A 25,024-nucleotide genomic window follows, 5' to 3' on the forward strand; every position below is an offset into this window, starting at 1 on the left:
CACCCACTCTTTGCCGGTGCGTGGGCACTATTTGGGTAACTCTTTTGGTCCTAAAATGATCCTCATGTCGTCCTGAGTACGACAGTATACTTGGATTTGAATTTGATTATCGTTTGACTCTCGATCGGATTACGCATATTAGGCATTATTCGAGTTCGATATGTTTGGACCGTTGGATCAACTTCATTTTTCAAATATGTTGATCTAGGCACCTCTAGGATCGTGTAAGAATTTGTGGATCGTGAATCGAAGTCCCGGATGCTTCCATTCAATGATTCAAAGATTAGGTTAAACGGTAACCTTCTTTTCGATCATGAGCGATCCGACTGTTTGATTCAGACCAAACTTTTCGGAGGTATAATAAACCTTGTTGAACCTATATGAACTTTTGGATCTGAAATCGGAGGTCGTGGGCCCGGTTGACCAAATTTGGGAAGTTTAACCACTCGGTTGACCGAGCGTCTCCCAAGGCTATTCCACCATTCGAAGCACGTAGTTGGACCTTAGGAACTTCTGTTCACATATTTAAATCCTGGGAAAACTAGGATTTTATTTAAGGTTCTCGTTCGAAGAAATATGTTAATCTAGTCCTCATATTCTGAAATAGGTACTCTTAACTCAAAGTACACAGCAAGCAGGACCCTCTTAGGGTCAAGCAGCGTGGGACTACTTGTGAGTGGACTTTGTTTTTAAATAATAATAATTATTTTCAAGAATGGAAATTATGCATATTGGTTTCTTTGATTATGGAGTTGTTATTTATTTAAATGTTGAATAGAATATTTTATGAAAGTATTTGAAGCATATTTGAATATTTCGGGCTATGATTATTTTGTATGGATATATGCTATGTTGAGGATGATTATCTATACTTTGATATGTATTGGGTGCATGGGTGGTTGGAAAGAGTTTATTAAATGTGGATTTGGGTTGTGGTTAAGTCAGTTTTGAGTGCTATAAGCATTACCCTATGTACCTCCCCGGATTTGGAATATTGGAATTGGATACTTGGTGATATGGGATATTTTAAAAAGTCAGAACCTGGGCACCCTTGACGAGGTGTTTCGTAGAACTTTAGCGGGGTTAGTCTACGTGTGTATGACTTGTCACAGGCGTACGAGTATTGAGGATTCTGTTGTACTTGCTAGTGAGCTTAGTCCCAGTTGGACGACTTGTTCCCTAGTCACTAGGGGTGGGCACGGTCCGGTTCTCACCTCAAACCAAAACCGAAATCAGTACTATTTAACCGGTCCAGTTCGATCCAATTTAAGCAAATTTTTTTTAAAAACTGGGCGGTTCAGTTGTGCACCGGATTATTAATTTTTTATTTTTTAAATAAAAATTATATTAAAAAAGGTTATTTTTTTTGGCTTAAAAATTAACAAATGACCCAATTCATACAATGAGAAATTTTTTGAAGTTGAATTTGGAAACATAGTAATTATAAAATTTAAAATATAGCATTGGATTTTAAAATTTTGAAATAAAATAAAATAAAATAATACAATCGGTCTAGTTTGGTGCGATGTAAAACTGAAACCGAAACCGATTAGAACCGATTTGATCCGGTTTAGGTCCAGTTTGTTGACTTTTTTGGTCAACCGATTTTTTTCCCGGTTTTTTTCACCAATCCGATTCGGTGTTCCAATTTTTCAGTCCCGATGCCCACCCCCACTAGCCACATGGTCAATTGAGGATTCTTCAATGTGGACTAGTCAAACAATCCCCCGGTTGAATTATTTCCCTAGTATAAACTTGGTAGTGGTCATAAATATATATATATATGTGTGTGTGTGTGTGTATGATATTATATATGTATACACACACACAGAGACACATATATAGAGACACATATATATAGGACACTTCCTCGCTCGCCGTGCCAACGGGCACACATTTTGAGAGAGTGGTTTGGGGATATAGTGTTATATGGGATGGATATTTGGATATCTTTATGAGATATAGATTTCATCATGGTTTTGACATGGCTATATATATATATATATCTATGATGGTTTTGAGTGCATGTTTTCTGCATGTTTTCCAAATAGTGGGGTTACTATATTTTGTTTTCAACTAACAAAACTTTGTTTTTGTTTACTCACACTTTTCTGTTTTGCGCCCCCAGGCAGTAGATCGTCTTGAAATTGAACGGTCATATCAAGTCATGAACTCCAAGTCGAGCTTATGTAGGATAAACTTTGAATCGTTTCACTTATGTTGAACTTTATTCTTCGTTTGTGGACTAAATTCTGTTAGATATGCTCTGATGTCACCCATGTTAGGGTTTGATTGTAAAGCCGGAGGCCATTGATGTTAACTGCATGATATTATCTTGTGCATGTTGCCTGTTGAGATGTATAATTGTGTTTTTAACAGGTTGAGAATTTTGGGAATGTCCATTTTTCAAGGGAACTGCCGAAATTTCGGCAGAAAGTCTCGTCTCTTTTAGTAAGTGGCCCCAGCATCAGTATAATGTCGGAAATACCACAGGATTCGTCCCGGATTCCGAGGAGTTCAGGGGGGTCCTGTCATCGATTTTCTGGTTTTGATGCCTAGCTCTAATATAGACTGATGTGGCATGTTGCCTATTCAATTGCCTCTTGGAAAAAACTGTTGACTCCAATGGACTAGGCAAATGAACTAGGCAATGCAAATATTATATTATTTATTTTCATCTTTTACATTTACCTCATGTCACCAACCACAAAAAAGCAAAAGAAAATTGTATTTTATAATAATAAAAATATGTGGGGCCCAATATACCTCTTCACTTTGAAGTAGGTAATATTGCCTTATGAGCATATCTAAGGGAGTATGCAAATGTAATAGGCAAAATTGTACTACAACAACCTAGATGGCATATTGCCTACCCATTTTCCTCATCAAAAAGTCGGTCACTCCAAGGGACTAGCTAGGCAATGCAAGTCTACAAACCATTATTATATTATTTATTTTTATCTTTTACACTTACAATTATATTTTATAGAAAGTGGATGAGAGAGTGGAGATGATATTTTATTATAAAAAACAGGTGTGGGGGAATATACCTCTTCACTTTGAAGTAGGCAATATTGTCTTGTTGGGAAGAGTATGTATATTTTGCCTACCCATTTGCCTCTTCCCTTGGAGCATGAAAATACTGATGTAGCAAGGCAAATGAGGTTTGCCTACTCTTTTGCCTCTTCCCTTAGAGATGCTGGAGAGTAGGTATATTTTGTCTACCCATTTTCCTCTTCCCTTGGAGCATGAAAATGCTGATGTAGCAAGGCAAATGAGGTTTGCCTACTCTTTTGCCTCTTCCCTTAGAGATGCTGGAGAGTAAGTATATTTTGTCTACCCATTTTCCTCTTCTCTTGGAGCATGAAAATGCTTATGGACAAAGAATTTAAAATTGGGCCCGAAAAAATCAGCACGGTGGATGATTAAAAAGTTTACAGAGTTTCAAGTACATTTTCACCTTTATTTATGAACCAAGGCCATAATGATTATAGTATAGACCTACAATTCCCTACATCATGAGTGACACTTTTCTAACACTTTTCCAACTAAAGGCATTTTTGAAAATTATTGAATCCTAGAGTCAAGCTTCCTCTCCATATCTCAACTACTAAAAGCATCTCCAGCATAGTTGTTATACTCTATCCTTACCAATTTTGGTGAGAATGAGGGCAAAACGCAGCTTCAGCAGACTTTCTATTTGACTCTTCATTTTGGAGAACTCACTATTTGAGTTTGGTGGCTCTCTACATTTAGAGATGATGAGAGAGAAATTGATGGTTCTCTATTTCTTCCTCTTCTCTCTCCTAGGCCCACACCCTCTTTCACCTCTTACTTTTTGATTTTGTAATGAACTTTTAATTTTAGTTACTAAAATATTTAAATTTTAAGAAATAATAAATTATTGGAGATTAGCCAAAATAGAAAACATTGCTTGAGGAAATATGTTTAAGTAGTTTGCTATAATAGCTTTTTAGCCATTTAAGCTAAAATTTGGCTAAAATTTAGAGACTCTCCTTGAGATGCTATAAGGGCAAGCTCAATGGTAGTGCCTAAATGGGGCTCTAAAAATGGTGGATAAAGACATTAAGAGCTCTTATTGAATATTCCGGGCCCTAAAAGTATCTTTCCCACAATGGAGAGCTTTATACTTGGGGCTCTATTTATGATGTAATTTAGTTTATGTGCTAATTTTTTTTCATTGTTAACTTATTTTGTGTTAATGCATGTTTATATTATGTTAGTTTTTTTTTTTTTTTGAACATTTCAACCAAAATAAAATAAAATTTGGACTATACTTTGGAAACAACATTTTTTTATTTTGGGTTAATGTATGCTTATGTTATGTTAAATTTTTTTCATGATTATGATTATTATTATTTTTTGTTGCTAATGTATGTTTATAACTTGCCCAAAAGTGTAATGATGTTGGTGATTTTTGCATCAGCTTTTGGCAGCAGCTGGGGTCCACTCGGGCTCTATGGCTCTAATAAGGTCTTCATATATGGGGTAAGCTCCGATTGGGCTCTGGGATTTTGAGACTCAGATGCACCCCATTGGGGATGCCTTTTTTGCAATGGGGTCTATATATAGGAACCTCATAGTGGTCTCTTTTAGGGCACCTATTAGAAAGATAAGATTGTGTTTTTTTTCAAATTTACATGGTGGGTGGGAAGATAAGGTGAGTGGAAATAACATCACTCTTTTTGAACTAAATCTTTCTTTTTGGAGTCGGTAGTCTTTTTGAACTAACTCTAGTAGGCCATTTTCTCAATCTTATTTCTAAGTTGCTTGTGTTTGACCTTCATTCTAATCAACTTCAAGGACGAATCACAATTCTCCAAGCATTTGCCTTTTATCTATATAACTCCAAAAAATAATTTCAGCTTTAACATACAACCTGACATTGGTGTGCAATGCGACGTCTCTTCACCTAACCCTAAACCCTTGAAACCCAAGCTTGATCAGTTGTGGAATACTTTTCTTATTGGAAGACAGGGATCAACGTTTGACCCGTAGCTCATGGCCTCAAGTGGGTCAGCTCAGGTCCAATCGCCCTTGCCTGCTCTAAGATTCGGTAAGGTTTGGGCCAAGGATTTGAAATCTTTGGCTCGCAGCCCAGCCCGTCTAAACTCGGCCTGGTCCGCCATTAATATAGTGATAGACTCACTAAGCTCATTTTAGACTTAATTGAAATAATGTATATGTAGCATGAATTAATAAACTTCTTATTTTAGTTTACACATCTTATGAATTAAGTTAGTTTTATAAATGTTGTGTAAAATTTGTGACAAAATGTTATAAAAGACTTTGAAAAAAAGGCCCGGCCCATTTAAGCCCATGTCCGGGCGGGCCTGCGCTCATACATTTGAAACCCTGACCCGTCACGCCCGACCTGAAAAAACAAGAAAGTCTGATAGGCCCAACCCTAGCCCGAGCCTAAAAAATAAAAGTCATGCTAGCCCATTGCCGAACCCTATTGGAAGCCATGGAGTGACATATGCCCAAAACGAAGGAAACCCATAATGCAACAAAGAAATTGAACACCAACAAGAAGTAGAATCTGGAAAGACCCAAGGCAAAGATTCAAGAACAAGTGGACACTAGGTAAAACGTTGAGGGTTTCTAATTTCCTAGAGAGATTAGGTATATATAGGCATATGGGTTTGATTTAAAAGGACCTGTTTTATTTACAATTGCAATCATTTTCCATGCTTGTCTATAAACATTTTTCCTATCACAATCTCCATGCCTTGTACGCGCACGACAAGTTTTTTTATTATTTTTGTTTTCTATCACTATGATCACGTATCAGCACACAGGTCTGAGTAGTGCCAAGGATATCATCTTCACTACCAAACTTGAGGGTGTTGAGCTTATCCAATTGTAATCTTTTTGGCCCTATTGATTTTTCCTTATTGAAGCTTCATTCAATCTCAATCAATCATTTAGAGTACAATGATTTGTCTACTGAAGTTCTAGAATTCTTGTCAAATTAAACATTTGACTTCCTTCCACCTCAGAATCTCTGGGTTACATGGTTCATTGCCAAATAAGATCTTCCAGGTACCTATACTATAGATTATTGACTTATCGGTTAATCCACAACTTCAAGGCTTTTTACCAGATTTTCCTAAGAATGGATTTCATTCATTGGTTCTAAGAGAGGCAAACTTTACAGGGCTTCTTCCAAACCTTATTGGCGGCCCCAAAATGTTGTCTAGTATAGATGTTTCAAGTTGCAATTTCATTGGATCGATAACAAGGTCAATGGAACCTTTACACAATTAAGTTATGTGGATCTATCGTCGCACAAGTTCAATGGTTATGTTCCTTTCTTCAGTATGGGCAAGAATCTCATGCTAATAAATCTTTCATTTAATCTAGGGATCATCATTTGGCCCTAAGCTCATAGGTCGAAGTGGGTAACTTGAGGCCTGACCCATTCTTTAGGCCTGCTCAGTCTGGTCTATTCTTGAATTAGGTAGGGCTAGGGCTTAGGATTTGAAACCCTTGGCCTGACCCCCTAGGCTCATTTAGGGCTTTTTTAAAAAGCCTTAATTGATGCACTCCTTAACCTTATTTTAGACCTAATAGAAATAATGTAATATATAGGAGAACTTAATAAACTTTTTATTTTGTTTACACATGTTATGAAATAAGTTAATTTTTTTTAATGGTGTCTTCAAATTTGTAGCAAAAATTTATAAAAGACATTGAACTACAACCCACATCCAAGTGCACTCCCTAACCTTATTGTATACTTAATTGAAATAATGTAATATGTAGCATAAATTAATAATTTTTTTATTTTTTACACATGTTATGAATTATGTTAATATTCTTAATGTTGTCTAAATATTTGTAATAAAAAGTTATAAAAGAATTATTATAAATAAATAAATAAAACAGCCCGACTCCTCCCTGCCAAGCCCGATTAGGACTAGCTCGATAGGCAGGCTCGGGCCTTAACATTTGAAACCTCAGAATAATTCCTCTCACTAGGAAAGCCTTACTAATCTAAAAAGTATCGACCTGAGTTTCAATCTTCTTGATGGGACCATTTCATCATCTTTGTTTTCTCTTCCCATGCTACATAAACTACATATTTCCAACAATCAATTCTCTGGTCAGTTGCCTGTATTTGCTAGTATCTCTCTTCTAGACACCCTTGATTTGAGTAACAACAATCACCACACATGTGATGATCATACCAATTCTTCTCATTCTTCATTCCTCAATTTTCCACATTGAAATTAGCTTATGGAAAGTTGAGAAGATTCCCAGGTTTCTTGAAAAATTAATCTGAATTAAGCACTTTGGACTTTTCACAAACCAGATTCTTGGAGATATACCCAACTCGATTTGGAGGCTCGGTATTTTTTTTCAACTAAATATTTCTTGCAACTCTTTGGTAACTCTAGAAGGTCATTTCCTCAATCTTACTTCTAAGTTGCTTGTACTTGACCTTCATTCCAACCAGCTTCAGGGACGAATCACAATTGCCCAATCATGTGCCTTTTATCTATATTAGTCGAAAAATAATTTCAGCTTTAACATACAACTTGACATCGATGATTTCCTTACTCGCACTAAGTTCTTCTCTCTTTCAAGTTGACATCGGGATCACTGTGCAATTCGACATCTCTTCATATTCTTGATTTGTCCAGCAATTCTTTGAGTGACATGATTCCAATGCTTATATGCAATGAGTAATCTTGTAGTACTTAAGATAAGGAAAAACAACCTTATTAATAGCACAATTTTTTCATAATTTTCCTACAAATTCTGGTTTAGAAACTTTGGACCTCAGTGGAAATGAAATAGAAGGCAAGTTTCAAAAATCTCTAGCCCAATGTGCAATGTTAGCGGTTTTAAATCCTTTGATACAATAAGATAACAGATACCTTCCCGCACTTGTTAAAGGAAGTATCACCTCGCGTGTCCTTTTCTTATAATCCAACAAATACTATAGGCATATTGAATGTCCCAAAACTAATGGAACCATGCCAATGCTTCAAATTATTGACTTTGTAGACAGTCATTTTAGTGAGAAATACCAGAAGATTGCTTGATAGCATGACCAATAATGATGGTTGATGGAGATTAGAGGGGTCAAACAAGCCATGCCGGGCTAGCCCGACTCATTTAGAGTCGGCCCACTTAATAATCGGCCTAAGCCCGTGGTCCTAGCCCATATAGGACCAAGTCCTGCTTGTGTATGGCCACTCAATGGGCCGATATGGGCCCACACCAAGCTCAACTTCTATATTGAATTTTTTGCAATTTTTTTTTTACAATTTCATTTCAATCCTTTTGACAATTATGTATATACTAACAAGATTTGGTATTTGTTGGAAAAAAGAAGTCAATGGCTCTTTCTGAAGTACATTTAAATAGAAAAGGGCTAGAATATTGTTCAAGTTTAAAGAATCGAAACTTGAGGAACATAATCATTATTTTATTTATAAAGAAAACATTGATTTTAAAATCTATTATTAGAGAAAATATACTTAAATTTAAGATAAAGTATAAAATTATGTATTATTTTTCTCTAAAAATAAATTTATTTTAATAAATAGGCCATAACTGGCAGGCACGGTCCGTACCGAGCTGGGGTCGACCTCTAATGGAGATGATCTAGCTCTAGTGCTCAATCACGTCCCTCAATTTCAGGTCATAAGGTTCCTCAATGTTTACTATTAAGATGTGGCAACTGTTACCAGCAAAGATCTAGAAATAGAACTAGTAAAGATTCTAACTATCCGCACCTCAGTTGACTTCTCGTGCAACATCTTCAATGTATCGATTCTTAAGGAAATTAGAGAGCTAAAACACATTATATCCTTAACTTGTTTAGTAATACTCTCACATGTGAAATTCCATCCTCATTGGGTAACTTATTAAAAGTTATCCTTAAACCTCTCAACAAAAACTTGGGGGGAGAATTCCTTCCAGGCTTGCAAAACTTAAATTTCATTTCATTCTTGAATCTTTCAAATAATCACTTTGTTGGGAGGATTCCAACCATCACTGAGTTTTCAATGTTTCCAGCAGCTTCTTTCGTGGGTAATGAAGGTCATTCCCAACATTAGAAAAAGATCATTCCCATTATAGGCATGAGATTGATTTCGATCTTATAAGTGTTGATGAGGATACATTGAAATGGTGGCTCCATATGTTTGACTTAGAATGAGCATAAGATAAGGGCGTCGAGGATTAGAATGGGCCCGGCCCAAAATATCTGAGTTCGGGCTGGCTCTAGTCGAGTCTCATGGGATTTTTTGAATTTTAGGGGCTGACCAGGCTAGGTTGAGGTTTCAAATGTCAAGGCCCAGGCTCATCCAATGGGTCGGGCCTTGAGGTGGCCTAATGTTTCAAAAGGGTTGGGCCACGAGGGGGCCCAATGTTTCAAACTCTTGGCCTCCGTCCTACCCAATCTTAGAGTGGACTATGCTGAGTGGGCTTAAATAACGAGACATGCTGGGTTTTGGCTCATCTGGCCTCAGGCTAACCACTTCGGCCCATGAGTCGCGGGCTAAATGGTGATCCCTAAGGCTTTCCCACTTATTTTATTTTGGAATTTTATTTTTTTATTTTATTTAGCACCTTTCCTATTGAAAGTGGCGATAACATATTAAACTCACACACACAACACGAATGCTAGGACTCGAACCCAGGACCTTGCCTGAGGGAGTAAATACTCCAAACAATTACACTATGGGTCCTTTGCTTATTTTGGAATTCTTGAATGGCCTATGATGGACCATAAATGAGTTTCCTAATTTAAATTTACAAACCAATCATGAAAATAACCTTCAATTGGAACCATTCCATTCTATTCCACCCCACTCATTCCTTAAAGCAAGAATCGCATCAACTACCCCTTCCTAGTTGATCCGATTCCTAATTTTAAGTGAGACATGCGTATTAAGTGATTCTTTTTGTGTAAGTAAACGTAGGAGAAGTCATAAATGGAAATCATTCCCTTTCTTCCTATACCATTACTAATAAGTAAGGGTGCCATAAAAATGATTCAATTGCTAAGATTGGTAAGTTGTTGATTTTAGCTTAGTAGCTTTCAACTTTTGGTACAGATAAAAAAGCTATGTTTACATCACAATTACATATCAAGCACTCGATCTCTGCGCTCCTGATGCAATCACTTATATTCACTTACAAGAAAAAAATTATTACTTTGCGTTAAATACACTGACGTATGTGTGAGTGGAATACACGTGACACAATATGAATGAGGAAGACAAAAATGGGAAGGTAAGATTCCTCATAATTTATATAAACGGCACAATTCCAATGGAATCTCACTCGCTTATTAAAATCTCATATATTTGGATTTATTCTACTAGAATCTACTTGGTTTTTAACACGAGACTGTCACTTCAATACAGTATGATCCAAGGGCTAAAAGAAATAACGCATCAGTTATGCTAGTTTTAAAAAATAAAAAAGAAAAATATTTTGACAACCAGAAGCCAACAATTTTATCTCTCTTCTTTTTATTCGTAAAGTATAACCCATAAAACTTAAATTTACAAATTAAAAGCTCCAATTTTATTTTTAGTCGCATGAACAACCAAATGGTTTTTCCTTATTTTCTCATTCTAGAATTCAAAAAAACCTCTTCTTTTTTTTTTGCAGCCCCATTATTAAACTCAATTTGATCTTCTATGTAGGAGGAGATACATACATACAAAGAATCCATGCCCGTTTCTAATTTTTTTTTCCCTTGTCTTCTATTTGTTTTCCTTTTAATTTACATCTCTCTTGGACTCTCTCATATTAAAAATAAAAGATACGAAATTTATTTATTTTTATTTCAAAGCAACTAATGGGAGAATCATTTTTGTGTGTCCTCTTATTCCAATCTTTGGGTGAAGATTTTTATTTTGGTTCTCAGAAGTTAGAAGTTTAAGATCTACAAAAGCTAACAGAAAAAAAAAAATGCAATTTTAATTTTCAGCTTAGAAGAAGAAAGATGTGCAATTTGATTTTCTCAAGGCCATGGGTTGAGTTTCTCTAGTTGGGTTTTCTCTGTGATAAGAAGAAGGAAGAAGGAGAGTTTATCTTGGCCAATTGAAGAAGGAGAAAATAATAAGTTGTTAGATTCTATTTATTAGCATTAATTGTGGCACGGTTCGGATTGTTCAGTTTACCCTCAAACCACAATAAACCAATAAGAACTGAACGGCATGATTTGGTTCAGATTTACCTAAAATCAAAATGAAAATCAAACCTAACCAAACTAAACCATTCATTACTGGTTTTGTTCTGTCGGTTTATGCATAAAGATAGTCATGTACTTGAGTTGTTGGGGTCCCAACTAATTCAATAACAAGCACAAAAACAAGAGCAAAAAAGATCACATTTTTCTGCAAGCGGTCTCTGAAAAAGAGCTTGTGCATGAACAAACAAAGGATGAAACAAGATGACACAACCCATGAAGGGCTCATTGACTTATATCAATTGAAGATATAAAAGCTTGTCGAGTTTGGGCTTGTAAATGGCAGACAATTCATGTCTGTTGGGGGCAAATTGATGTAAATTATATTATGTAATAAGTATGAAATTGCCATATAAAATGTACATATTTATGAAGAAAAAAAAAGAGACACACCAAACAATTAAAGATAACAACTAGCCTAATTTCCATTGCAAGCTTTGAAGTCAATCATGACTTAGAGCATCCACAATGTGCTCCCTAAACCACCTATTTAACCAAAATTTAGGGAGAAATTGAAAAAACCCACCTACAATCATGCTCCTTATCCAACTTCTAAAATAGGAAGACATTTAGGAGCTCCTAAATCTATGAAGAGAGAAAAGGCTCATAGTGACACCCTATAATTAAATGCTACTATATTTTATTATTATTTTAAACATTTATTTAATGATGTCTTTAATTTTATCCTTTTTTTTCCGGCATTTTATATTTTTAATCATCTTTCTATTGCAACGCTACCTACGTCATGCACCATCTTTTCTATTCTTTTTGCTATAGGTGCTTTGCAAAGCACAAGCAAATATTTTTTTTCTGGTTATTTTAACTGTAAACATTTAGCAGCACACAAACAACCTTTTTTATTTTTATTTTTATTTTATAGTTCTTTTCCTTGTAGGTACTTTACAAAACACAAACACTTTTAAAACACAAAAACCATAGAATTGTTTTTGTAGTTTATTATTTGGGGAATATTCAGTATTTGAATATGAACATTTTATTGCAAATCAGGAATTAAATTTAAAAAGAAGTGAATTATTTATGACAAAACGAAGTAAAGCATTTGTGACTCTTCAAATTAGGGAGTATGGTTGGAGTTGAAATTTTTTAGAGAGCTCATAAAATAGTTTTCTTGTTGTTGTGTTTTTAGCTAAATTTTAGCTAAGAAATAAGGAGCATGATTGTGGATGCTCTTATCTATTTGTTTGTTTTTCTTAAACAATGGGTGAGTATTTGAGCAGATAGGTTGGTTCTTGACAGTGTCATGATCAAACTCTTGGATGCATATACAGGGCTTGTAAACACAAAAGTATTGTATGAACTTTTTTGAAAAGATTAGGTTCTAAATTATTGAAAGAATCCTTTACGGAAGAAGAACATATTCTGTTTTTGATATTCCAAAGAGCTTTTTATACTTTAATGAAAATTTATAGAGGTTGGATTTGGTATTTGGATATTTTTTGCATAAATGATCCAATCAATTATGAATAATTGGTTATGTAATCGTAGAAATGGAAATTATCTTTAAATAATGAAGAGAACAAAAAAAATTTCATTTATTTCTATTATGAAATGTTCATAAAGTAAGAAAAATCACAATTTATTAAAATCACACTTTGGGAGAACGTGGCTATTCCGAATCCAATTCACACTTTGGGAAAATTTACTTGGGAGAATGCAAAAAATTCCTAAGTGTAATTGCAATATATTAAAATCACAAGTAAATTCTGTAATTTTTATCTATTAAAATTACAAGTAAAATCTTATAATTAACAATCATGCTGAAATTCATTACATTAAATCATGTAATTATAATATATTAAAATTCCAATTGAATACACTCTCACAAGTTGAAGAATGTTTCTCTTTCTTCAAATATTGATTTTCAATTTCCCTATGTCAAAATTGATTTTGATGCTTCATTGTCGAAGATAATGTCACGCACCGTTTAAACGGTGCTGCGTGTCATTTTCTTCAATCTTTTGTTATTTTCAATGTTTAAACTTCCCAAATTCGTAATAAATTCATAAAAATTCAGAAAAATAAACCGAAAAATCATAGGAACTGACTGGTGAATGGGTCCCAGGACTGCAACATGGCCTCGCACGTGTTAAAAATCCAGGTTTAGGGCAATGGGTGGATGTTTGTACTTAGCTGTGCGCATTGGAATCTAATCGTCTGTACATCGCAAATTACATGTCAAGCACTCGATCCCTGCAGTCCTGACTTGAGCTCTCCCCCTTCACTCCTTCTTCGATCCCTCTCTCTCTCAGGCAAGTCCTTTCTTCTCTCTTACCTTTCATTGTCGATAGCGTTAATCATATTTTTTTGGATGAAGGTACGCTGCCTTCGGTTGCAGAGAAATTGCGAGGGAAAACTTTTAATCTATTAACCAAAATGGGATCTGTCACTGGACGTGTTTGATTCTTCAGCTATTTCTCTCCTCCGGCTTCTCGGCAACCAAACTGGTCTTTAGGGTTTTCAGTTGTAAACGCTCTCTTTCGTTTTGTAAGATAAGCTTTGTTTAACAAAACCATTTAATTTTTGGTTCTTTCTTTCTTTCTACTGTTTTTTCCCCTCCGAAGAAAGCCTGAGTCTTTTGTTCTTGTTACTTTGAAAAAAAAATTCTTTGGTATTTTGAAGGGAATTGTTGATATTTTAAGTCATTTATCTGGTGCATTTGGTGTTGTTATTGAACTTAAGAATGTGTTTTGCTATGAGTGGGAAGTCAAGAAAACAATTTATTTTGCGTGCATTTTGAATATAGGACTGACACTTGAGTTTGAGTTTTGGTGTTCCTGTAAATGCTAATATGTCGTTGGTTATGTTGGGTTTGTTACAGGGTTTTCCACGATGACAGAACCCTCTAAAGTCATTCACGTCCGAAATGTGGGGCATGAAATTTCTGAAGTATGTTTCTGTCATTCACTGTTTTCTATGTGAATTCCTCCTCATCCTTACTATATGTTTTGAAATTTAATACTTGTTTCATTGGCTTGTCAAAAATTGTATGATTGTCAGAATCTATTAATTCAGTTGAATTCACGGTCACCGAGAAGCATAGAGTGAATTGATATGTATGACACTCAATGCATGCTTATTTGTTTATTGATGGTAATTACCTTTATTAACTTATTAGTGGTTTCCCTTTTATTTTTTCTTAGCTTTCGTATTTGAACAACTGATAACTAGCATCCGTCTCCCTAATTGATGTTGTGGAAGCTACAAAGTAAAGATTTTGAATTCACGAGTTGAGGTTATGGCGTGCATCATAGGAGAAAGTCTGAAAGCGATAGAGATAAATTTTGATTCATTTAAAGAGGCTCATTTCATTTAACAACTTGGAGGTGAATTATAGGTATAAAAGCTTAATCTCAAAAGATAAGTTAACATACCCAGTATTGCGGTTTTACTTAACAACTTAGAGGCCTATTTTATAGTGATAAAGCTTTTCATTTTCCTATCTTGGACTAACACTGAGAATGTTTGGTTTGGGATCCACTCTTGTTGAGTGTTTGAATAAGAGACTAGAGAGTTGGGAGAGCAGCTTCCTATCAAAAGGGATGGGTGGGGGCTCTTTGATAACAACACTAGTTTGCTATAATTTATCTCCTGATTTCAAATTGCAAGTGTCTTTTGCTAGGAGGCTAAAGAAGTTTCAAAGGGACTTTATGTGGTTAGGGTTGGTGAAACTTTTTTGTTTTTTCATGTATATGGAGGTAATGAAGGATAGTTTGCCTTCGTAGGGAGCTTGGTGGTCTTAAAAGAGCTTTCTCATGAAAGCGGTTATGGAGGTAAATGGTGGAGGGAGGTGGTGTAGTGGAAGGTTGTCTTGGGAGAGGAGAGATGTTAGAAGGAGTCACCGTTTTAGACTAACTGAGGCTACTGTGGTCCGTTTGGATCCTTTTATGGGGTAAGTTTTGGTATGACGTTGGGTAAGTGACTACTTGTCCTGCCAGCCAAAGAGCCGAGCTGTTCTGGAATGTTAGTTTTTGTTAAGAATCGATGACAGAGAGGGGGAGGAAATTGCTTGTTTCTTTGATTTCCCTTATGTTTTGAAAGTGGGGGAGAGGAGGCATTGATAGGGTAGAATGGATGGGAGCCATCCAAGATAGGTTTTCTGTCAAAGTAACATTTTGAGCAGCTGATAAAGCTGATGATTGTTTGGCAGGTGTATCTACAAAGGTATCTCCCCCCCACCCAACCCCTCCTCCCCCTCGTTTCTAAATTAACAATACTTAGTGCCACATTCTGTTCCTTGCCTGGGTGGTGTCACCAACGGGAAAGTTTGCTTTTCCAATAAATTGGCAGTGTTGGTTTGGACGGAAACCTCCAGACCGGTTTGTGGACTATTTGCAGGGAGAGAAATAACACCTTTTTATTTTTATTTTTTATTTTATAGGAAAAAGAAGTTATAGTTGTATAGCTAAAGAACTACGTTATAGTTGTGTAGCTAAAGAACTACGTATAGTCTTCTTTCAGGGTGGTTCAATGATAGAGCAAGATTTATGGGGTTCAAGATTTATGCTTGTACTGGGGGTTCTAGCCCTTGTTTTGTTAACACAATTATTTGACTTATTGGAGAAATGAAAAGAATTAACCCCATTAGGATGAAAGTTTGGTTAATTACACTTAAGAGTAAGCAATAGAGCCTTCAACTCTAGAATTTTTTGTCAGTGTCCTGCATGACGAACACAATTATGTATTGGTATGCTTATGGTTTAAGAGGTGCTCATTATGAGGTATAAACAGGAAAGCGAGTCAATTTACTTTAGAACATCTTATGCCAACCAAGCCAAGAGAATAAACTTAAACAGGATGATCGTTCCTTTCGTCTCATTGTGGGTTGAACTTAAAAAAATAAAGGGGTAAGTTGAACTTATAACCTTGTTTCTCATGTTGACATCAATTAAATAATTTAGGGAACTCTCATTAAAGTTATTTTATTTTATTTATATTTGAATCATAACAAAGACAATGCATACAATGTCAGCATCACTTTGTTTTGTTTTGTTTTTAAAAAGAAAATTATTGTGCTTAGTAGATCCAGTGGCTTGCATAATCTAGCAGAAAGAGTTGCAAACTAATTTGCAAAGCCTCAAAGCTCTACCAGTCCAAGAATAAGTAGGGCTCCACATAAAAACAATTATGATTACGTTGAATCCCATTTTAGGCAATTTCCATGGAATTAATGTGTTAAGAAATTTATGTTCTTGTGCTATTTTATCTTGTTCAACTTTTATTCATATATAATCTCAGACAGAAAATAATAAAGCTTTATCTAATTTGGTGTTTCTGGGACAATTGAGAGGAATTATTTTTTCAAAATTGATTTTTTGCTATATCTAAAGGGAGAGAAATCTAAAAAATATATTGTTTTGAAAAGGTAAGCAAGAATCGTAAGATTTGTAGACCATTTTATATTACAATTTTTTCAGCTTTGTGTGAGTCAGTCGGTTATTCGTAGTATATATACTAATTTTGAGAAGTAAAGTTTTATGGTGGTATAGAATCGAAGCAGTGCACTTTTTTAATAGTATGGAGGAAACTTTATCAATGGAGTTGAGTGAAAACTGAAAAGCTAAATGACAAGAGATTGTTTTGACAATAGAAATACGAGAAATGACACCACAGATTTTAGCACGTACTGTTGGGGAGACTACCTTTCTCTCTAAAAGAGCTTAACTCTGTAATTTGTTAGATGTAATGTGATAGATTTCTTTCGGGATTATTATGCTTTCATGTCTATCAATCTATTTTTAATGCATCTTGTGTTGTTCTACCAGAATGATTTGCTCCAGCTATTTCAGCCATTTGGAGTCATAACTAAGCTTGTGATGCTTCGTGCAAAAAATCAGGTTTTTTGTTTTTCAATTTGTATAATATCAGTAACACATGGTAGAAGTAGAGGATTTATGTTTTATATGTCGTGTCATGTCAAATCACCTGTGCAGGCTCTTATCCAAATGCAAGATACTCCTGCTGCAGTAAGTGCACTGCAATTCTATGGAAATGTTCAACCTGCCATAAGGTATAAATATGTGCCTTTTGTTTTTTTTCTTTCACCATTTTGAATCACTCTGTTGGGAATGCTTTGTAATTATCATTGTGATTTGCAGAGCACTTAAAGTAACAATTTTTTGTTTTTATCATCCTATGTATTTTTAATCTCTATTTATACTTTCCTAGGGGAAGGAATGTCTATGTCCAGTTCTCATCACATCAAGAATTGACAACAATGTATCAGAATGCTCAAGGACGAGGAGATGAGGTTGGTACCTTGTAGGCTTGATACTGTCTTTAGGAAAGTGTGAATCACTTTCAGGTGATAATAATACTTTTTACTCGTTGCTACTAGAGCCAAGTTGAATACAGCAAGTGGTGAAGATAAATACACATCGGTCTGATATTTCCAGATGTTGCCTTTCAATCAAGCTGTTTTTTGTTTTTAATATAAAAGAAATCCAAACACCCATCCCCAGCTACCATTAAATCTGGATTTGCTTTGAATGCTAATGGATGTTTGAGATTGGGTTATGCAGAGGCTTGGAAGAGAAAGAAAAATAAGTGTGAAAAAAAGAGTGGGTTCACTGCCATTGTTACTCTGCAAATTAAGGAGAGAGTGAAGGTCCTGTAGCGTGAGAGAGGTTTTGGGCTTAATTAACAAAACTGGACAGTGCATAAGTGGTTTAATTAATTGTGAAGGGAGTACCTAAGAAGATGGATAGTAATGTAGTAAAAAGGGCTGGTGGGATTAATGGGGAAATGGTGGGCTAGTAGACTTTTTTTATTTGACGCAGGTGGAAGTGGCATTTGCGGTAGTGGGCTTCTACATTCTTTAATAGAAAAAACAACCTTGTGTATTCACTTAAAATTTTAAAAAAAATAAAAATAAAATCAAAGACGCACACATTTAAGCCATAAAACTGCGTTATTTTGAGCTTTTCTTATATATTCACCCAAGTTAAAAAATTACTGTACATATTGTCATGTTATTCCATTTTCACTTTAATTTTAGGTTTTGTTTGATAAGTATACAAGAATTAGTGGTATAATGACTATATAAGAAAGGCCTAGACAATATTCTAATTATATCATCATCAATAAATGCACTAATCAGAGTACCAGGCCTCGTGTTTGTTTTAAAGTCATATCTGTCGACAACACGCATTGTTGTGCACAATTGAACTTATGCTATTTTGGTTTAATATTCAAATGTTCAATTATGTATGTATACATTGCTATTTTGGAAGCTTAATTGTTTAATTGATTGGTTTAATATTTTCAAAAATCATATTCAATATTTCTATGTTCTAAACAAAATTGCCATCGATATAGGTATATTTTCCAAAATTTTCACCCGTGTTGATATTTCTGGAAATTTGAACTAGCTGTATATCATTGACAGCTATCTATTTTGTGTTAGTAGCATATGTTAGGAATTATGACACAGCTGTAATTGATGGTTGAGTAATGAATTATATTCTTCCTCTGATTCAGGATGTCACTTCTAACCTAATCAAGCGTTACATTTCGTATATATGTATCTAGATAGATTGTCATTGAATACTCAAGCTAAGATAGTTGTTCTCAGGTATATCAACTGTAGATAGATTCTCTTATTATTATTCGATGAGTCCTATATCGGTGGGTGCAGCAATAATGGTTCTTTAGGATGTGACATTACATCTGCAGGTTTTGAACTGCTAACTTTTTAGGATCTTATGTCAAAATACAGATTAGAAAGTCTTTTCAATCTGTACGAGGACAGATGTAATGCTCAGAGCTTACCTTGTTGAATCCTTGGTCACTTTAACCTAATGTGTTTCCTTTTTCATTTGTGCCTCTGTAAAGGCCCATGAGATGCATTTAGAACTTTTTCTGGAGGCCACTTCTGTGTTTCTTCTATTTTTTAATTTTTTTTAAAACTAAGTTATGGAGTGTATAGCATTGCAGGCCAAATGAAATTTCAAGTGTGGTCAATGAAATTTCAAGTGTGGTCAATGAAATTTACTCAATTATATGATAAGTGATAGGATTAGCATACTCCTGAAGGCTGCAATACTTTTAAATCTTCTGCAATGCGCATACATATGTTATTGGACAGATTGTGCGGTAACCTGAATAAGAGATTTTTCTTTTTCTTTCCTTCCTTTTCTCTATGTAGCATATAACCTACAATGAAGTAATTCTCTTTATTATGTCTAAACAGTGCCTTCTAGTTGAGCCCTCAATTCTTTAAATATAAATTTTCCCCGTATTTCAAAATTATAATCAATCTTTGATTGTCAGTTTGCTCTGTTGATTACTATTCAAATTTAGAAGATTGTCAAAATTCTAGGATGAAGCAAATAGTAAAAGATTACATAAGTCAAGCCTGTTCTGGATTTCTTTACTGGCCCCTATATCTGATCTTAATCCTTTCATTTTTTCTTCTTCATATTTTATGCGCTTTCTATCCTAATTGTGGTTAAATATTAATTTCAATATCAGTTTATCTGTCGCATTCTATATCTGTACTTCTCTATTTATTCTCCTCTCTCCTCTGTCTATATGCTGGTCTGCTGTCGGACATTCTCTGGATGCTCAGCCAAACCGAATTCTCTTAGTTACAATTCATCACATGCTATATCCTATAACAGTGGAAGTTCTGCATCAAGTGTTTTTTCCTCATGGATTTGTAGAGAAGATCGTCACTTTTCAGAAGTCAGCTGGTCAGCTTCTACAAGTTTTCTCCCTCTTTCTCTCTTAGTCTGCTTCTTTTATTTTAGATTACAACTCTCAAGTTGACTCTTGATCCAATGCTGGATGCATATGTGCTTGTTTTTGTGGGAAATATCATATTTGCTTTAATTTTCCATGATCAGTGGTTTAGTACTTAGAAACAAATTCTTCTCAAGTCAATATGTATCGCCTTTGTATGCATGCCTTATGCCTTGTAAGCAAGAAAGGGCACATAGTCTAAACAAACAATGCATGAATTTTTTTATTTGTTGTTTTATCTTTTGCATCCTGTTTGTGGAACCGTGTAGGTTTTCAGGCCCTAATCCAGTATCAGTCACGCCAGAGTGCCGTTGCAGCTAGAACTGCGCTGCAGGTATTCTTCAAACATCCACATATTGCTTGTCAGCTTGAACAGGAGGCTTTGTTCGAAGTCTGTATCCTAGTTTTCCTGTGGGTTAACATATTGCTCTTTACAGGGACGCAATATTTATGATGGTTGCTGTCAACTGGACATTCAGTTCTCAAAGTAGGTTTCAAATGTTCTATCATTATATTGTAGTTTGCATCTGTATGCAGAGATTGGTCCTATATATATGTGTGTGTGTGCATATATATATATATATATACATATATATATATATATATATTCTCATTGCCTATTTGAGGATACTAATTTATTCATCACTCTTATTCATAATCCAGCCTTGACGAGTTACAAGTGAACTACAATAATGAGCGTTCAAGGTTTGCTGGAAACAAATGGATTCTCAGTTTGTCTTTTTGACATTATCCTGCTGTTAGTGCTGAATCATTTTTCTTTTTCCCTTTGCCTAGAGATTTCACAAACCCCAATTTGCCTTCAGAACAGAAAGGAAGATCCCCGCAGGTGTGTTGTACCGCCTTTTATTTTTTTATCTCAAATTCCTATGTTATTTGCTTTAGTTGTCCCTAGGCAATCTGTTTTATATTTGTGTTCCCTTTGTGCTGCAGCCTGGGTATGGAGATGCAGGAGGCGTGTATGGCCTTCAAGGTACTGGAGCCAGGGCAGGTGCTTTATTTGTCTTAAGGAATATTAGTTGGTTATTTATTTATTGAAATCCTGTGATCTACAATAATTTATCAATACGTTCTTTTTTTGTGTTTCAGTTGGATTTCCACAGGTGGGTTTTCTTCAGGCTGTCTTGCATATGTGTATGAGATAATTCTGAGCAGAAGGATCTTACCTGCACTGTTGCGTGGAATGTTCAGGATGCCTCTGATTTGTTTTTTCTTTTAAAATTGAAATTGACTGATTGATGCTAGTATTCCCGAATCCGTGCTATGTATGTATGCCAGTTCATGTTTGGTTCATTTTAAATGTGCTTCTTGTGTTTTTTGAGATACTACACCATTTGGGGCCTAGGATAAGATGTTGCTTTGGAGATACCTTTGCATGCCCTTGCAACCCTGGTTTCTGTATATTTTTGGTTTGTAAGTTCGTGAGGAACGCTTTGTATACTTCTTTTGGGAAATCAGAACTAGTGGGAGATCCATTTGAGGAACACAAGGACCAGTTGAAGCAAGGAGTCCAGGAGGCTTGTTATGTCAATTGAAATGATTGCCATATTTTTTGTTAGACACTTTTAGACAGTTTTTGAAGAAAGATTTTAGCTCCTACTTCATGATATTTTCTTCATCTTTAATATGTGGCTCCTTATTGGTATTTGTGTTTGTACTCATATTGTAATGTGAAAGATTAAAAAGTTGACATTTTTTCCCCTTCAATATAGATGGCTAATGCGGCTGCAATTGCGGCCGCCTTTGGTGGAGGTTTACCTCCTGGTATAAGTGGGACAAATGACAGGTGTACAGTCCTTGTCTCAAATCTCAATCCTGATGTAAGTTCTTCTCCTCCTCCTCTTCTTCCTTCTTCTTCTTTTTATATTGATTCTTGACATGCTGGCATTTTTAATTTCAGAAAATAGACGAGGATAAGCTTTTTAACTTGTTTTCCATATATGGAAACATTGTGAGAATTAAACTTCTTCGAAACAAACCAGACCATGCACTTGTCCAGATGGGTGATGGCTTCCAGTCCGAACTGGCCGTACACTTTCTAAAGGTACGTATTTTTCTCTTATATATTGTAGGATACAATGTATTTATAACTTTATATTTATGATTTAATGAAAAAGGTTTTTTTATTAAATTGTGTTGGCATGTCAATCTCACTGTCACTACAGAATGAAATTATTTTTCAGCAAGTGATTGCAAACTTTAACTATGTGGAGTCTTTACAAATTCCACATGACGACCCACTGTCACTATTGCTGGTTATGGACCGTATCTGCTTTGACTAGAGATGCGTGGCATTTGTTTGTTGGTTTTCTGATTCGAAAATATGTTCAACATAATCATTATTCGTATTAATATCATAATATTATTATTAGTTTTTTCACATGGATAGTCATGACCCATGTTATTCTGCATGATGTATCATAATTGGTTTTGATGTTTGACCAAGTCCTTGAAAGCGTTGGTTAGAAGTTGGATACTGCAGTCTTTGTTGTAATTCAACTTTGGTTTTGAGTAGTCTGGTAACATTTTGGTTCATGTTTATTTACTTTGGTTTTTATTTTAAATTAAAAGGTAGAAAAGTAAATGGGGCAATCAGATGATAAATGTGAAGGAGGGAGAAGAAAATGTACGTGAATGATAAGATAAAAACCAAAACCAAATGCCAAAAACAATCTTAAATAGTTTTTTTCCCTCACTTTAAGTGTAATGTATTCAATCTCATTTCTTCCTCACATATCTTTATCTGTTCTCCCATATCTTTTTATTCTGTCTTTTAACTTAAAACAAAAACATAAACCTTATTATGAGGGCTGTGACAAAAGCTGTGCTCTTTCTGGGTACCAATATGATAACAAATTTGTGACATAGGGTGCAATCCTGTTTGGGAAGCGATTGGAGGTCAACTTCTCAAAGCATCCGAATATAACCCAAGGTGCCGACACACATGAATACATGAACTCAAATCTCAACCGCTTCAATCGTAATGCAGCAAAGAACTACCGCTATTGCTGTTCGCCAACAAAGATGATCCACTTGTCTTCTCTTCCCCAGGAAGTCACTGAAGAGGAGATTGTGAACCACCTAGAGGAAATTGGTACCATTGTAAACACGAAGCTCTTTGAGATGAACGGAAAGAAGCAAGCGTTGGTTCTGTTTGAAACTGAGGAGCAGGCCACTGAAGCTCTTGTGTGCAAGCATGCTACCTCGCTCGGTGGGTCAATAATCCGAATCTCCTTTTCACAGCTACAGGGAATATGATAATGTTATTGTTCAGAAATAACAGGGACGAGGACTCTAGAGCATAACAGGGTTAAGGCCTCATAATTGGAAAAATATTTGTGGAGCTGACGGTGTGTTCTTTGCTGTCTCTTTTCTTTGTAATGGTGTTTTGGATTGCAATTCTGTTGGTGGGATCTGTTCGTTGAGCATTTATGGTCTTATTATCTCCAGTGCTTGTATCAAATCATTTATTAGGTTCCTTACATATTGGAGTTAGGTCTCATTGCGTAGAGATGCCAAGTTTTGAAGCATAGGAAGAGGGAAAGTTTTACTTTTTTATTTTTCTTTTTCAGAAGAGGGATCTCTATGTGTATATCGCTTGTAATTCGGGTTAATCGGGTCATATCTGTTGTATTCTCAATCCATAGCCATTTATGTTCCACTCAATTTGTTGATGTGCTACTCTTGTAAGCTGTCTCACATTCTTCTCCCTCTTCTTCCTTCATCTCTCTCTCACATTCTTCTCCCTCATCTTCCTCCACTTCCTCTTCTTCCTATTCTCTCTTCTTTCTTCATCTTCTCTCTCCTGCCTTTACTTCTCTCTTGCCTGCCTCTCTCTCTCTCTCTCTCTCTCTCTCTCTCTCTCTCTCATTGGATTTTGTGCTTTCAATATCAGTTTTTCCTGTTTTGTTTTTGGTCAAGGTGCTTTAAAAATCAGTTGAAATTAAGGATTTTGAGTACAAGAAACTACTGTTCCTTATATGACCTGTACCCTAATTAAAATAAGTCTTCATTTGGAACAGTTTTATAGGATTTACAATAGATCATAATTAACTGAAAGAAACATTAGATTATAGTCTAAAAAACTACTGTGTAATTTGGATTATTTTTATGAATTCTGCCTTGAATTAATTTAAAGACATGGGAAATATGCACAGAACCAGTTGCAAACTTCCAATGAAAAATACAAATCATTACAAAAATTGTAAGTAGAAATAGAACTCTATCCCCATATCATTAATTTTTCACGTTTGTGTGTTTCTCAATACAATCTTTAATTTGAAACTCAGAACATTTCATGAACGCTTCATCTGGGTTTTCATGAGAACATTTTTCGAATCCCTCGAATCATAAATAAGTTCGTCAACTGATGATGACGAACGAAGATGAGAGGAAAGTGAAGGAGAAAGAGAGGGAGGTAGAGCATCTTTTGCGTGTACTACAAGTACAACTTGGATAAGCGTCATCCACTCCAATACTAACACCACAAAAACTCTCAACTGATTTTCCTCCGTTACTTTTACACCCTTTTTTTTTTTAGCGAGTAAGGTAGCATTCACTAGGGTGTGGTTTTTTATTTTTATTGTCAATCACTAGGGATAGGGTGTGCTTCAGTAGTAGAAAATCTCACTGGAATATCAAATTTTGAGTAAAACGCGTGTAGCTTTATTTCTAATCATCCACTTCAAGAAAGCAATTTATTTATTTTTTAAAATCAAACGATGTTGGGGAAGTGAAGAATCGAACCTAAATCCTCGGGGAAAAAAATAAATGCTACTAAACACTTAAAGTTTGCACACTACAAGAAAGCAATCTAACACAGAAATGGTCAATGAACGACCACTTACGAGCAATAGTGCACTGCTCAATTGACGGAGAAGCCAATTGTGTAACGATTTATAGCTTTATGTTTGCTTGTCAACTTTGAAAAAGCAAAGGCCAAACTCAAACAACCCTTAAAGATAAAACTTTTTCTAGTGTTTACCATAATGTCATCTAACTAAT

The 25,024-nt window shown here is 35.3% G+C and overlaps 1 protein-coding gene across 4 annotated transcripts; it reads left to right on the forward strand.

Moving 5' to 3' along the window:
* The first annotated feature begins 13,384 nt into the window (after positions 1-13,384).
* LOC117636637 (polypyrimidine tract-binding protein homolog 3) lies at positions 13,385-23,694 on the forward strand. Of its 4 annotated transcripts, none has more exons than XM_034371236.1 (15): positions 13,385-13,512; positions 14,082-14,149; positions 17,026-17,097; positions 17,194-17,270; positions 17,429-17,510; positions 19,830-19,953; positions 20,272-20,336; positions 20,440-20,489; positions 20,666-20,707; positions 20,798-20,849; positions 20,954-21,011; positions 21,110-21,123; positions 21,733-21,840; positions 21,921-22,064; positions 22,889-23,694. In XM_034371236.1, the coding sequence occupies exons 2-15, from the start codon at positions 14,093-14,095 to the stop codon at positions 23,276-23,278; spliced, it is 1,335 nt and encodes a 444-aa protein (XP_034227127.1). In that variant the 5' UTR covers positions 13,385-13,512; positions 14,082-14,092; the 3' UTR covers positions 23,279-23,694. The 4 variants fall into 4 exon arrangements, with proteins under 4 accessions (XP_034227127.1, XP_034227128.1, XP_034227129.1 ...); XM_034371237.1 differs by having other exon boundaries at positions 20,954-20,993; XM_034371238.1 differs by having other exon boundaries at positions 13,403-13,507; positions 14,079-14,149.
* Positions 23,695-25,024: the final 1,330 nt, after the last annotated feature.

Source organism: Prunus dulcis, chromosome 8 (assembly GCF_902201215.1).
Source record: "Prunus dulcis chromosome 8, ALMONDv2, whole genome shotgun sequence".
In the NCBI taxonomy this organism is placed as follows: domain Eukaryota; kingdom Viridiplantae; phylum Streptophyta; class Magnoliopsida; order Rosales; family Rosaceae; genus Prunus; species Prunus dulcis.